The 15,249-nt window shown below is 41.5% G+C and overlaps 1 protein-coding gene across 1 annotated transcript in view; it reads left to right on the plus strand.

Annotated features, from left to right (window-relative positions):
• MACROD2 (mono-ADP ribosylhydrolase 2) overlaps nucleotides 1-15,249 on the plus strand; it is a 905,314-nt gene that overhangs the window by 510,652 nt on the left and 379,413 nt on the right. The window contains exon 6 of the mRNA XM_075708098.1: nucleotides 13,671-13,792. Within this exon, the coding sequence (XP_075564213.1) occupies nucleotides 13,671-13,792 (122 nt within the window). The remainder of the gene's footprint in view (nucleotides 1-13,670; nucleotides 13,793-15,249) is intronic.

Below are 15,249 nucleotides of genomic sequence, written 5' to 3' on the forward strand. Positions count from 1 at the left end.
GTGCAATAAGCCTCTGCAAGTTGCTAACAGTTCGCGTTGCAATACGCTTTATCTTGACCAAAAAAAAAAAAAGCTGTTTCCCCTGCTTCTTATTTTGGTACGCTTGCTCCTGCTGCAAATTCAACTGTTTACAACTTCCACTGGTGCAAAACACTCTCACGATGTTTGTCAAAGCTTGTTTTTTCACTTGAATCCACATGAGCATTACATGTTGTACAAAACACCATACCACAATGTTCATTAGATATCCTCGTTGGATGCGTTTCATTCCTCTGCTTCGCTTTTGTATCTGCCAGCACTTCTGCATTAGAAAGAAGTTTTTTACAATGAGGGTGGTCAAGCACTGGCACAGGTTGCCCAGAGAGGTGGTAGAGGCCCCATCCCTGGAAACATTCAAGGTCAGGTTGGACGGGGCTCTGAGCAACCTGATCTGGTTAAAGCTGTCCCTGCTCACTGCAGGGGGTTGGGCTAGATGACCTCTAAAGGTCCCTTCCAACCCAAAGCATTCTATGATTCTGCACACGTTTGCTGGAGACTCTTAGCTCCTCTCCACCTCAGTGGTGCTCACCCATGTCGTTGGTGAGCTAAGCTGCAACGTGAACAGGCAGCTTCTGTACCACAGTGGGCTGGTAGCCTGGCCTAGCCGGTCACAGCCCCTGAGAAGGGTGTATATGCCTTAATGTGAAATACAGTATCTGCTGAGTTAGATGTTGTGACACAAATGCGATCCAGACAGTAAATGGAGTAAAGATGGGTGGTGTTTTCTTGTCAGTGCTTTGTTTACAGTTTGCTATTCCTCTCCTCTGGTGCATGTATCTCTCCGAGCTGGAAGGGAGTAGAGATGAGAAGATTTCAATGCAATGTTTCTGTGGTATCTGTGAAAGCTCAGTTCTGCAGAAGTTTCTGAAAGAAAACTGATAAAGGCAGGGCCAGCATTGAGGAGAGCGCGCCATGTTTGGATGCAGCTGTATCAGCCAGCACAACGGTCTCTTTTTCCCCTTACCTGCCACCCCGTCTGCAGAGGTACGGGCTGAAGTGCAAATCGTAAGCTTGGGCTCAAATTTAAGGACTGAGTAAGACGTAGCTGGAAAGTCCTGGGCTGGTGTCCCGGTGGCATTAGGCAAGGGCTCCGGTTGGCTGAGCGTGTGCAGAACAGAGTGCTGTTAGGGTATCCGTGCCTCGACCGTACCCTTGCTCACCTGGGCAAAGGATCCGCTCTCAGTCTCGATTCAAGCCTTACGTTTACTTAGTGCTGCTAAAAGTTGCTGGTTTTATTAATAACATAACTTAGACTGTTTGCTCATTTTGTTTGAAGTATTTGGAGAAGTAATAGCTGTTTATCAATAAAGCATGCAGGTAGCAGGATTGAAGGACTGAAGTTCTTCTTTAAATCTGTTTATTTTTTTCTTTAGTGTGCATCTACGGTTCAGCGTAGTGCGTGTAGATAAATCTTTCCATTTTCCCCCCATCCCTCCCTTAGGTTCAGGCTTGCTCGTGCCCCCATCATCTGCTGGCTTTGCTTTTAAGATGGGTTGCAGAGCAGTGAATTCCAATTGCTAATGTTTGTTTCGTTGCCAGCCAATGAAACTATCTTTCAAACTAGAGAGCATCTCTGGGGGAAGAGACTGGGAGGAAACGGTCAAAGGAATTTATCACGGATGCTCGGCATGCACTGCATTCCCACAAGTTGGTATCTGGAATATGTTGATATCAGGAGGGTGCTTTAGCGTGGTTTCAGCCACCTAAATTAAAAAAAAATTGATGATAGAAAGCGAGATTCCTCTTCTAGGCATGAAGTCTCATGTTACGGTTCAAAGAGCTGTCTAGTTATTTTGCTTATCACACTTATGTGAAGCAATTAAGGTGGCACTGCCAACTTGAAATCTAGTCAGCTTTTCAAAATGAGTTGAACTTACTTTTGGGTACTGTATATGTCCCTGTTCCCATTGACTCTGTGTGTTGTGTGAGTTTGGGAGCGAGGTGGCAATAGTAAATTGAATTTTTTCCGCTTTTCATTGTTTTGTGATGGGCTCATATGCGTAGCAAGGGAAAAACCTTCTCTAAAGGAACTGACTGTAGACAAAGGTCTGTGAAATGCTAGAAGTTTTGAAAGTACAGAAGATAAATACTTACTTTAAATGACGTATATTGGAGAGGATATCTAGATTTTTTTTTTCTTGTTACAATAAAAAAAGTGGTAAAAGTGAGATTCCCCCACCCCATGAAACCACTTAAAAGACGAAGTGATAAAGGTGTGTTTCTTCATCACGGAGAAGGTGTGCTGTCATTTTCCTTTGCTGGTATTTGCATCCTTGCTATCTTTAAGCGGTGGTCTCACTGATGTCAGTGGGACTACTCCCAGGCTGGAAAGCGGTTTGCAAGTTCAGAGCTATAAACACTGGATTTTCCTCACATGCAATAAACATAGTATCACCTGTATAAAATGCAGTCCTGTAGCACGGTTTGCATGTCTTCTCAGCTCTGTCTTTTTAAACTGGAACATGTATTTAAAAAAAATATTTAATGTTTCAGTCTTGTCGTTTCTAACTTTCTCCTCCCTCTGCATCCGCTCTGCTTTGAGAGATGATAAAAGGCAGCAGGCTGCACGAGGCTCTCCTATCTGTATTCCAAGGGCAGTGTATCTGTGGCAAGGGAAAATCTAAACTTTCCTAGCGTGGGTTTCTAAGTTTTAAGTGTTCAGATTTTAAAGTTAATCAGGTTGATTTAGCTACTACTGGTTTCCTTAGAAGATACATGGAGAGCCTGTAATTTCATCACCTTTTTTCTTTTTTGCTTAAAGACAACGAGCAAAATCCTTAGCAAAAGCGTGTATTTTTCTATTGTGAAGGTTACATAGTTTAAAGAAGTCACATGAAAAAGATGTGCTCCAACTTTGGACGTAGAAGTTTGTTTATTCTCAAAAAAAGAATGTGTAGAAAAAGTAAATGAAAAAATGAGCCTGGCAATTTTTTGTAACATGCCACCATCGAGGAATAGATGCGTCACAGTGAAGCTATTAATGTAATAAAATTTTCCTTGAAACTTTAAATTATACTTTATTGCCTCTTTAAGAAGCCCATAAAATTTCCTATTAAGGAAACAATTCTTTCAGTCTGATTTTTAAAAACCTTTTTACCTGAAGTGATCTGATTAAAAAATTTTTATCTATTCACTAGGCAGATAAAAAGGGTGTGGGCAGCTTGCTCTCATTGCACCTGAGGTTATTCTACTGCTAATGTGTGATTAAGGGTTGTTTAGTTTGGTCTTCTGAAAACTTTTTGCTATAATCGCTGGTCCTTTCAAATGAAGATCAGCATTTTGTAAATGTTTATACTGATATTCTTAAATCCCCTGTGAAGGACAAATATTTTGAGTGATTCAGTAATTTCATAAAGGGAAGGAAAGCCTTGAAGTATTGGTACAGCAAGCCCTGTTTCTTGACACTCGCCCTGCAAATGATCTGGGGACCTGCTTGTATGCAAGACCCAGTTCAAATTTTCCGTGGCCATGGCAAACATCATGTCGGGGATATTTTTGTTAGTCCTTTTGCTGTAGTTCTCTTGGGATGCTTTCCTTTGTTTCAGCGTCCCTGCAAAGATCTCAACCAAATAATAAAAGGTGGTTTAATAAGAAATGTTAATAATGTTATCAAAACGGAAATTGCACATGAAAAATCCTTGGAAAGGAAAAAAAGGGCTTTTCCTGTAGCTTGTTGTTAAATTATTAGAGCACTCTGTAGCACTGCTTGGCACACAGATGAAAGCGGAATAGTTTCAGTTCTCTGTGTAAATCTTTTCTGGGTAAAATTAGTCTCGTACTAAGTTTTGTAGTGAGGCAGGGGGAGGGGAGGGTGTTCTTTTTTTTTTCTTTTTTTTTTCCCCTAAAGCGCCCTTATCTACGCTTTAACTGTGTGCTACACCAGCAGAGGTAACTAAATCAGCTTTAATGGAGCTGGGTTGGACACTGAAAACAGCCCAAGTGTGGCAAGGCATCTGTGCTTTAAGAAGCTGAGTGCATTAGCGCATTTCTGACTTCTGTGCCCCTGTAATTAGTCCAGCTCCGAAACTAGAACGGAGGCTAATTTGAACCCCCAACTTCTTTGAAATACTTTTTGCATATCTTTGACTTGGTTTGTGTTGCATGTTTTTTAGGGTAAAATTTGCAAGCATCTCTTTTGAATCAAGAATCAAGTGTGGTTAAATATGCCTTGATTTTATGTGGCTAGTGTTATATCCTTCACCATGCTGTGCATTTTGTTTTGAAACTTTTGTGGAATGGCAGACTGAAACTCCCTCTTACTTAATATCTCGAGAATAAGCACTCTCAATTTAAGGGCAAGCAAGTTTATTTTGAGTGCTGAAAAGCCGTCCGACTGAATTACCAGATGAATTAAAACCAGACTCGCTCCCAAACATCTTTTGCTGTTCAATAAAGAGAGAATCTTTGCAGGTCATACTTTCCTACATGTAGCAAACATAAACCAAAAGACAGATTAAGGCTTTTTTGTCTATAGCCTTGTCCACTTGCAAAGAATAATAGTCAGAAGAAGGTGGAGAGCATTACTCGGGTCAAGGGGGTCACTTGGTATTTGTTTCCCAGTCCACTCAATGAGGACAGTGCTTGCCGGACCTTCTCTGCTGCTACAGCAAAATGAGGTTTGCTGTAGTGTGATGAGGACAGTGTCTGCTTTGGGCAATGTAATTTCATTTTGTCTGTTCTGTTTTCCTAGGTATTTTAAGATTTTTATTTGGGTAGATGATTTGTAGAGGGGAACAAGGATAACATTTGAGCATTTCTGCTGCAAATGCTTCAAATCCAGATAAGAAAAGAAAAGAAATAGCAAGTCATGGATGTCATAATTTCATGTTAAGTGGTGTCATGTTCATTTCATGTTCATTCATATTGCATCACGTTATGAATATCCCAAATGGAGCCGTTGCCTTTTAGTTTTACATGTAGGCAATTATTTCCATCAAAGTTGTGGGGCCGTCTGTCTAGTCGCTGCTTTGACATCTGTCATCGTAGTACTAAATTGCTTTGTAAAATCTATTACTTTGGGATATAGTATAGAATCTCTTAATTGCACCACTTGCTTCTCCTGCCTGAACAGAGCCTACTTTTGTTTCCGACGTTAATGGCGAGGCCCTGATGGCAGAGCGATGCTCCGAGTTCATTGATGGGAGGGGAACTGCTCTGGGATTACACGGGCATACTTGGGCCTTGTATTTTATGACGAGCACAAGTGCCAAAAAGGCTTGGGTTTTGACTTGTGTGACTTAATTCTCTGGCCGGCTGTTGAGGCAGTGGTGTAACTGTTGCGAACAAGCTCTCTGTGTGTTTTAGCTTCCCACAGATGCCAAGCCATTGCTCTCTGCTAAATGCCGGCCATTGAGCGCAGACTTCTGTGGCTTCCCAAAGGATCTCTCGGGCTCAGCAAATCCTTTGCCTCTCCCTTTGGGAATATTGTTTTCTGACTGTCTCTGCTATCTCGTACTTAAAATATACACCTAACCCACAAAGAGGGATGCTGGTTAATCATTTACAATAAACATATTCTTTACCTTTTCTTGGGGCAGACAATGCCACTTAGGTGAAAAATGGATTAAATATTTTTCATGAATGACTTCTAGATATCATAGCTTTTGCAGCTAATGAAACATTTTTGTGGTTCACCCAAAACAGCTATTTAATCATAAAAGGTACAAACTTCAGTTTGACTTATTTGCTTCAAGCCTAAAAAACTGAGACTGTCTCTTTAACTGCTGATTAATGCAATATATATATCTATATAAAGCAAATAAATACTTCTGAACTGAGGAGCGATGTCATACGTAGTCAGGTTGAGCATTGCGTGATCTATAGAAGGTGGTGTCTTGAATTTAAATTATTCAACTTGGCTAATCTAGTTTTGAGGCCCATATTAGTAAATAAATTAGGCTGTGGTCCTGGGGGATTCATTTAAGTTGAACTTAAATTAACAGTTGTTTGTTACACACTGAAAATGCACGTTTTATGTGCAAGTGCATGCAAATAGAAATAGAAAATGAACAAGCTGAGCAAATTTCTATAACCAAAGCATTAGGCTATGTGCATTCCTTAAGAACAGGTATATTCGGTATGTACAAATGCCTGGAGGTAATTCTATTTCCCATCAATTGAACCTTAGCTATCCCTTTTCAGCACCAATATGGTGGGTGTTTGTGTAAATCACCTGATAAGATTTCCAAATGGAGTCCTAAATGCTCTGACTTTTTGTCAGATTTTTTTTTTTAATTCAATGGCACACGCAGTGCAGTAGCTTCCTTCCTAAAATTCATACAGTTCATCCTGTGATTGACAGGGTACAGCTTCATTATGCAGTTTGCTAGATGGGCCGATTATGGCTATGAATGCGTGAATGGGATGAATGAAAGAAATGTGTTGTTGATTCTAGCTGTGGCCAGCTGGTTCATTAACGATGTGAATGCACCTCACTCGTGTCTGTAAGGGAAGAAATGAGAGAAACTTATTTGTACTTTTTCAGTTGTTTGGAAAAATTCATTATGCTAATATTTTTGCCATCTAGTGTCACTTTTATGAAGAAGGGAAGAGTAAATTAGATCAAAAGTAAATTACATCAGTCCTTCAGGTCGGTTTCTGAGGCACAGTCACTTCTCTTCATCCTTTTGCAACTGGAAGTTGCATTTTGTCTTTGCCCTCGCTGCTCTGTCCTTTCTCTGTAGCAGTGTGGGTAAAAAAACTTGTGTGACAAACAGCATGTTAAGATGTATGGACTGACGACTTTAATAAAAAAGACCAGAAAAAGCAAGCCTCATTTGGCCTTTTTGCACATAGAGTTTGTATGCTACAGCAGACATAGTATCATTTCTGACTGGCCTATACAGGAGTTGGAGGGGAGAGTCGCTGTGCTCTATAAGTGCTGATTAAACACGCAAATTTTATTTATTTTCACTGGTGGCTAAGTAGTAGTGACAAGGATGTTTTAAATGCCCAAGCACCTGTTATACCTCCGGATTTGTTTGTGGTTTACATAAGATTCAGTTGTCTGCTTTCATTGTAGTGCCTCAGGGAAAAAAAAGAGAAGAAAACACTGAACGAAAACAAGCAGAGATGATACAGAGGGTGCGTGCACCCAAATCAGGGTGAGATTGTCATGGGCCTTGCTTTGGCCACCACAATTTCTAACCAAATGCCTGAAAGTCAAATGACCAAAAAAGAGAGCAGTAGATTCTATTCTTGCTAATGTGACGCCCATCTACAAGGGCCGGAAGGAGGACCTGGGGAACTACAGGCCTGTCAGCCTGACCTCGGTGCCAGGAAAGATCATGGAGAGGTTCATATTGAGTGAACTCAACAGGCAAGTGCAGGTCAACCAGGGGATCAGGCCCAGCCAGCACGGGTTTATGAAAGGCAGGTCCTGCTTGACCAACCTGATCTCCTTTTATGACCTGGTGACCCGCCTGGTAGATGATGGAAAGGCTGTGGATGTCATTTACCTGGACTTTAGCAAAGCTTTTGACACCGTCTCCCATAATATTCTCCTTGGGAAGCTGGCAGCTCATGGCTTGGACGGGCGTAGTCTTCGCTGGGTAAAAAACTGGTTGGGCGGCTGAGCCCATAGAGTTGTGGTAAATGGAGTTAAGTCCAGTTGGTGGCCGGTCACAAGCGGTGTTCCCCAGGGCTCAGTTTTGGGGCCAGCCTTGTTTAATATCTTTATCGATGATCTGGATGAGGGGATTGAGTGCACCCTCGGTAAGTTTGCAGATGACACCAAGTTGGGTGGGAGTGTCGATCTGCTGGAGGGTAGGATGGCCCTGCAGAGGGACCGGGACAGGCTGGATCGATGGGCCGAGGCCAACTGTATGAGGTTCAACAAGGCCAAGTGCCGGGTCCTGCACTTGGGTCACAACAACCCCATGCAACGCTACAGGCTTGGGGAAGAGTGGCTGGAAAGCTGCCTGGCCGAAAGGGACCTGGGGGTGCTGGTAGACAGCCGGTTGAACATGAGCCAGCAGTGTGCCCAGGTGGTCAAGAAGGCCAACAGCATCCTGGCTTGTATCAGGAATAGTGTGGCCAGCAGGAGCAGGGAGGGGATTGTCCCCCTGTACTCGGCGCTGGTGAGGCCGCACCTGGACTACTGTGTCCAGTTTTGGGCCCCTCACTACAAGAAGGACATTGAGGTGCTGGAGCGTGTCCAGAGAAGGGCAACAAGGCTGGTGAAGGGTCTGGAGCACAGGCCTTATGAGGAGCGGCTGAGGGAACTGGGGTTGTTTAGCCTGGAGAAGAGGAGGCTGAGGGGAGACCTTATCGCTCTCTACAACTCCCTGAAAGGAGGTTGTAGTGAGGTGGGTGTTGGTCTCTTCTCCCAAGTAGTTAGCGATAGGATGAGAGGAAATGGGCTCAAGCTGCGCCAGGGGAGGTTTAGGCTGGAAATTAGGAAAAATTTCTTTACGGAAAGGGTAGTCAAGCATTGGAACAGGCTGCCCAGAGAGGTGGTGGAGTCACCATCCCTGGAAGTGTTCAAAAAACGGGTAGATGTGGCACTTCGGGACATGGTTTAGTCTAGTCTGCCCTTGATTGGTTTAGAGTGGACTTGGTAATGTTAGGTTACTGGTTGGACTGGATGATCTTGAAGGTCTTTTCCAACCTAAACGATTCTATGATTCTATAAGCTTTCCTTGGATCATAGAATGCTTTGGGTTGGAAGGGACCTTTAGAGGTCATCTAGCCCAACCCCCTGCAGTGAGCAGGGACATCTTCAACTAGATAAGGTTGCTCAGAGCCCCATCCAGCCCGACCTTGAATGTTTCCAGGGATGGGGCCTCTACCACCTCTCTGGGCAACCTGTTCCAGTGCTTCACCACCCTCATTGTAAAAAATTTCTTTCTTATGTCTAGTCTAAATCTATTCTTCTTTAGTTTAAATCCATTACTCCTTGTCCTGTCACAACAGGCCTTGCTAAAAAGATTCTCCCCATGTTTCCTATAGGCCCCCTTTAAGTACTGAAAGGCCGTAATAAGGTCTCCCTGCAGCCTTCTCTTCTCCAGGCTGAACAACCCCAACTCTCTCAGCCTGTCCTCGTAGGAGAGGTGCTCCAGCCCTCAGATCACTGTTGTGGCCCTATCAACCACATGTTGCAACATAAATCTTAGAAAAGTCAGTGTAAAAATAAAATGTTGCTTCAGCCCTAAAGGAGCTCCAGAACATGGTTGTACAGTGTAGATCTGTGGTGATGCTTTCTTTTGACTTCCCCTACCTTCTCTTTGGAAGCATTTCTATAGGAAAAAATATCTCCTTCCCTTATAAATACCACTTTAAAACTAAGCAGCTTCATTAGCATTAAAAGCAGCTTGATCCATTGCTGTGGCCCGAATCCCAGATGAGAATATACCTTCCTCTGGGGCTCTCAACCTCGTTGTACTATTAAAAATGTAAGCAAATGTCTCTGCACTGTGTACACAGAGAAAGTGATTTACGAACACATGGATTGCAGCTTTCTTTTTAATGAAGTTTCTTATCAATGTGCTTGGCTGGAAGACTGACCATAGTAAATCAGAAGCTTCAAAGCAGTGCTGGCGGCTTCATTTGACATGAAAATTAAAATACTACAAATGGCAAGTGTGGCATTCTCTGAAAGCTGACTGTTCCCAGTTTTACTCTGTTTACATGGTTTTGAAGAGCAAAAAACCACATTAGAGGACACTTTTGGGAAGTGTTCATATCCCTTGCTCCTGTTTGACCTCATTAAGAAGTGCTCAGACAGCAAAGGGGTGCAGGAGCTTCAAGAAGGGACAGGCGCTGTTTTGTAGCCGGGATGTCTACCAGGCTTTTCCAGCCAAACTAAATATTTCTGGAGTTTCTCTACATTTCCCCCAGTTTAAAAATCTTTAGATGATGAGACAGCTTCTGTTTCATGCTGTTGTGCTTCTGCATGTACAGTGTATCTTCAGCCCGTCATTGTGCTCATCCCCATGGCTGGTGCTCCCATTTGCGTTGCCCTCTGCGGTCGGTTTGCCTTCTCCTGCAGTGAAACTCATCCCTGCACGTGTCCTGTGCTGGTCCTTTACTGTCATTGAAGTCCAACCTGGAAGTCGTATTTGGTTCAGAAAGGCCGTACGCTTCTCTAGGGTGGATGCTCGTTCTGGCCCTGGGTAGACTCATATGGAAGGTGATCAAGTAGGGCTTGCATGTCCATGTTTGTCCTTGCCCAGCAGTGCCAGAGGTTTGCATTTGGGGCTAGCCGCTGTAGCGGCTGGCTGGAGTAGCAGGGTGGCAGTTCTGCCCCTTCATTTTCTCGTAGACAAATGCCTGTAGACTTCCCCCCTCCCACACACCCACCCTCCTCCGTCCTCCAGCTCCGTAGTGTACAAATTTCTCTGTCCCTGTGCCGCTGGTTGAGGGGGGAATGTGCAAGCAGAAAGGAAACTTTATTGTGACAGACAAGCTGGAAGATTGACACAGTCTTCGTAGATTATATTAAAAATAAATGGCTTTGCTTCAGCCTGTGAAGTCTGATCCTCATATATTAACTGCGTAGGCTAGGGGGGGAGAGCTGTTTTATTTTCTGGGTTGTTTGCTTTATGCCTGTATAATCTCAAAGGGTTTTACCTGCCTGCAAACCTTAATGTATTGTGGAATAGCTTGAGCAGAATAATGTATAGTTTAGGCAATGTATGGATACACTGATTTTATTGACAATGCACAATAGTAAAAATATTACTTCCCTGTTCATCTACTGACCATGAAACAGACTGGCACGTTATTAATGCTGCTCTGCTAGTAAAATCTTACGCTATCATGTGTTTCAGAATAATAATGTGCCAAAGTAAAGCAATTTTTGTTAATGATACTCTGTAAACAATTACACTTTTTTGATATTTTATAAACCAATTCACAACCATCTTCAGTGTCCTGTCTAAAGAGCTACCTATGATGGGCTTGTAAAAATTAAAACATAAAAACTGAAAATTGCATTAAAAATTACCTATTTACGTGAAGTGTCTGGTGCAGTGATAGAGGGTTGGCAATGAGGCACCATGACAATGCTAAATCAGGAAGGTCTGAACAAAAATGGCAAGAAAAGCACTTCCCATTCATTGAGCTGAGATTTGGGTTTTTTTTTAAATTAGTGTTTAATAACAGAAGACTAAAGGAATGGAGTTAAACATTTAATGAGTGGAATGCATCTAGAAATTATACCAAGGGGAGTTTTGTATAGAAAGACTTCAGCAAGAATTTGGTACTTGGGCTGTTCCCCAAAACTCCTTCTTGATGTTAAGTAATAAATTAATAATTTAATCCATTAGCCTTCAGCTTTTAAGCAGCTGCACCTTGAAATGCAAGTTAACTCAGCCTTAGCAGAAAGAGGGAAATCTTTTATGATTCTTTTAGTCATCTTTTACACTTTCTTTTTCAGTTGCTTTAATAGTCATTCCTTTATCTGCTTGTTGGCTGCTGGGTATTGTGAATTTGAAATGCATCACGGTACCTGTGATCTTAGTGTCTATAAATGTAGAATGACCTTGATTGAGATCAGATTCACTAGTATATTCCTTCCCCCTTGCTCAGTAATTGTAGCTTGCCTCTTTCAAAAACAAATAACAAGGGGGGAAAAAAGAAGTCCAGAGAAGCTTTTTCTTTCTCTGAAGTTGCCAACAACCAAGTGCCAACCCTTCCAGACAGAAACCTTCCTTGGAAAGTTTCAGCCTGAAGGAATACTGCTGTAGTTGTGGTCTGAAATTATGGTCTTTCCTAATGGCAGTACTCACACAACCTTATCTCTGCAAGCAGAAGCAAATTCTAAGCTAGCTATGCTATTTCTTTTTTCCTAGGTCTTGGTAGTTCTCAGTTTATAGTAGCTAAAGCACATGTTTAAAAAAAAAAAAAAAAAACCCCAAACCAAAACCAAACAACTCTTTTCTGAACTCCCAAGTGAAGCCATTCTGCTTGTTTTGATCACCTGCTATCATCCTGCTCCTCGGTGGATAAAGACACAACACCTACTTAATGGTTCAGTTGCCTGAAGTGCTGTAGGAAGGGTTTGCTGGAGTCACTGGCAGCTGTGACACTCAACAGAAATTATCCAATCTGTCCATCTTGTTCTCACAACTGGGGAAAATTACTGTGATCCAAATGGAAAGAAGAGTAGTTACCCTTTTATTTACTTCTCAGTAGGGTAGTTTTCTGTAGCAGTTGGGAAGTTTAGCTCTTGTGGGTTTTGGATTCCCATCACAGCCAATTCCTCTGTGTTTCTGGGCACTGGGATTGTCTGACATGCTTTTGTTTGCTGAATAGCAATACTTTCTGGCTAATGTAAAGAAAAGGTTTTGGAAATATTCAAAACATGCCTCAGAACATAAGTCACCTTTTAAGTAGGAGAGACCAGGACTTGGCAGATGATGTCTGGATTTACCAAAAAAAAAAAAAAAAAAAAAAGGACAGCATACATTTTAATGTTTGATGATTTTCATTTGTGCTTTGGTATAGGTTGGAGGGAAATAATCGAAGACAGCTTGGAAGAAGAACAGCGGTGTGAATTCTGTAGGATTTGCGAGTAAATAGAAATATTCTGGAGTGTAACAATAGCGGATGTTGCTTGGAAACCTGTCCCATATGGGACAGAAGCACAACTTAACCAATGGGACCAACAGTACCAGAATAGAAGGCATTGGCCTAATACTTCTTTGTGCCAATATTGCAAAAAATAGTGCCACTGTTTATTGCTGCTGTATATTGTAGGGGGATGATAAGGAAGGGGGGAAAAAAAGATATGTACCTGCCACCATAACCCATTCTAGTGTGTTCACAAGTGCTATAGAAGAATGATGTTTAAAAAGTAAATGTGCTTACTTCTAGTCAAGTGGGGGGGGGATAAAAAAAAAAAATTGACACCTTTTAGTTTGTAGATTTCTTTTTTCAAGGTTTTTTTTTTTCACTCCAGGCTTTTTATTTCATTTTTCTTATAGCACTTTAGAGGCTTTGATTGATTGCAGTGTGTGATTTTGATGAGTCCAGAGGCATCATACCTGGGATATTGCCGGAGTGTACTTTCTCTTTTTGTTCATTAAGTTTCTTCAAACAGAATATTTCGTTTTATTGCATGGTGTCTCCATTTGGTCCGATGTGAGAGGAAAGCAATTCTTTGAATAACACATTCATAGGTCACAACTTTTCTCCTCTTAAAATGGCTGCTGAGAAAAGACTTAAAGTATTAGACAAAAAAAAAATGACCTGTGTATCGCCATCAAAGCTCTGAGGTTTTGTGTAGCAAACTTGCCCAGTGAGAGGACCTTCAAGAGGTGAGAACAGCTAGGGGTTTCAAACAGTTGTCCAATATTTACAGTTGTATAGCCCTAAAGATTTAGGGTATTTATGAAACCATTTAATCTATCCTGCATGTAGATTGCAGTACACATATAACAAGTGTTTAGTGTGTTTTTCTCATTTTTTCCTTCAGTCCAAATGCTTCAAAATTTAGCCTTTACTGTTTCTCATTTTTATTTAATCATCAAAGAGGTATCTTATTACATGGTTTCCAGTTATAATCACTTTACAATATTATGCCTACCTTTGTGTCTAGGTACAATACCAGAATGGATTGATTTGCAGTAAATAAACAAACCACCTTAGGTTCTCTATATTTTTATTTTTTTAATTTTTATTTCTTGCAGATGTGATCCATACTGTTGGGCCGATCGCAAGAGGCCATCTCACTGACATTCATAAAGAAAACTTGGCAAATTGCTATAAATCCTCTCTGAAACTGGCAAAAGAAAACAACATCAGATCGATTGTAAGTAGTCTTTGAGAACACATTATTTTTTCTAATTTGGATCTTTGTCTTCTTGGTGTAGAATAATTATAAATATAATGGGCGGCTTCCAGAAGGATTTCTTGCTGTATGTCATGTGAAAAAGCAAGAAATTAAATATCATTTGGCCAAAATAGTTGCTAGAGAAAGGGATATGGTTATTTTGGGAGATAAGGAAAGTTGGCCTTGTAGTAGGTGTAAAAACAACTGAACCAACAAGAAAGGGAGGGAGCTGTGCCCGTGGCTTGCTTTTACACAGTATTATTTATTAAAAATACCTAGGAAGCCGCTGCTCAGATGAGAATAACTGCATGTAATATAGCCTCCTAAATAGCTGAGAAGTGATTAATTTGTTGTCTACTTTGTCCATTAATGTTTCTTCCTAAACATAAAGGTAATGGTCAAGTGGCAATATTTATAGCACCCTGTCACCAAAATCCATTGTAAAGTAGCCTGTTATATGATCTTCTATTGAGCGATAAAGGTTCTTTGATTGCTTGAAATACATGTTACATTTTTGTACCTCAAAAAGCCAGATTTTCAAAGCCGACAGAGCAAAGGAGCTGTTCCCTCTCCAGCTCTGGAGCTTTGATTCTGTAGCTCAAACTGTAGCAGCTGAAGCCTTTAGATATCCCTAAGTTAGTTCCCTACGTGTTTAATCAAGAAGGAATGAACTTATCACCTGGGCATGACTTCACACCTTTTGGGTCATTTTGGCTGGTTGTGTGATAGCATGTGTGTTTGGCAACTTAGAACACATACTTAATCTAAAAAAATGTTGATTGATCCAGTGGTGTTATATTGGGGTGATAGTAAGGGAAAGCTATTAACATAAAAAAATCACAAGTGGAAGATAAAGCTTTTTGAGGAGAGGAACAGGACAGGTGTAGGGCTTTGAGCCTGAGTTAGGTGTACCCTTCAGAGCCAAAGCTGATGAATATTGCTTATTTCTTTCTTCCTGGAGTAAACTGTGCTCTACATGCTTTTTTTCTGCTGATGAAGTCCTCTCTGTGCTTCTCAAAATGCTGTCCAGTGAGCGATCTCTTTGCTGTTACCCAGCCATGAAAGAGAGGTGGTACACAGTTCAGTTGTTACTTGATTTTTTGGTCCTTTTTTTTTTTTTTTTTCTTAGTACTATGCATGTAAATGAGAACTGAAAGCAGCCTCTGGAGGGGATGGCGGGGCATGTTTTGAACTCCTCTCTGGGATTGTTTAAACATACAAGGATGTTCCTCTGTCCTGCTGTGATTCTCACTGGAGGCAGTAAGGTCTCTGTGCTGCTGCTCCTACGTTCTTCCTTGTTCCTGCCTTTAGGCTCTGGGCAATCGCATGCTTCTTTTGGGGCATTCGGGTTAGTGAGAATAAAGTTCCTAACGTGGTGGGGGAGGGGAAAGAAATGGTATAATAAATAAGAATATTGAAATAAAGGAAAAACTGCA

The sequence above is a fragment of the Pelecanus crispus genome, chromosome 3 (assembly GCF_030463565.1).
Source record: "Pelecanus crispus isolate bPelCri1 chromosome 3, bPelCri1.pri, whole genome shotgun sequence".
Taxonomy (NCBI): Eukaryota; Metazoa; Chordata; class Aves; order Pelecaniformes; family Pelecanidae; genus Pelecanus; species Pelecanus crispus.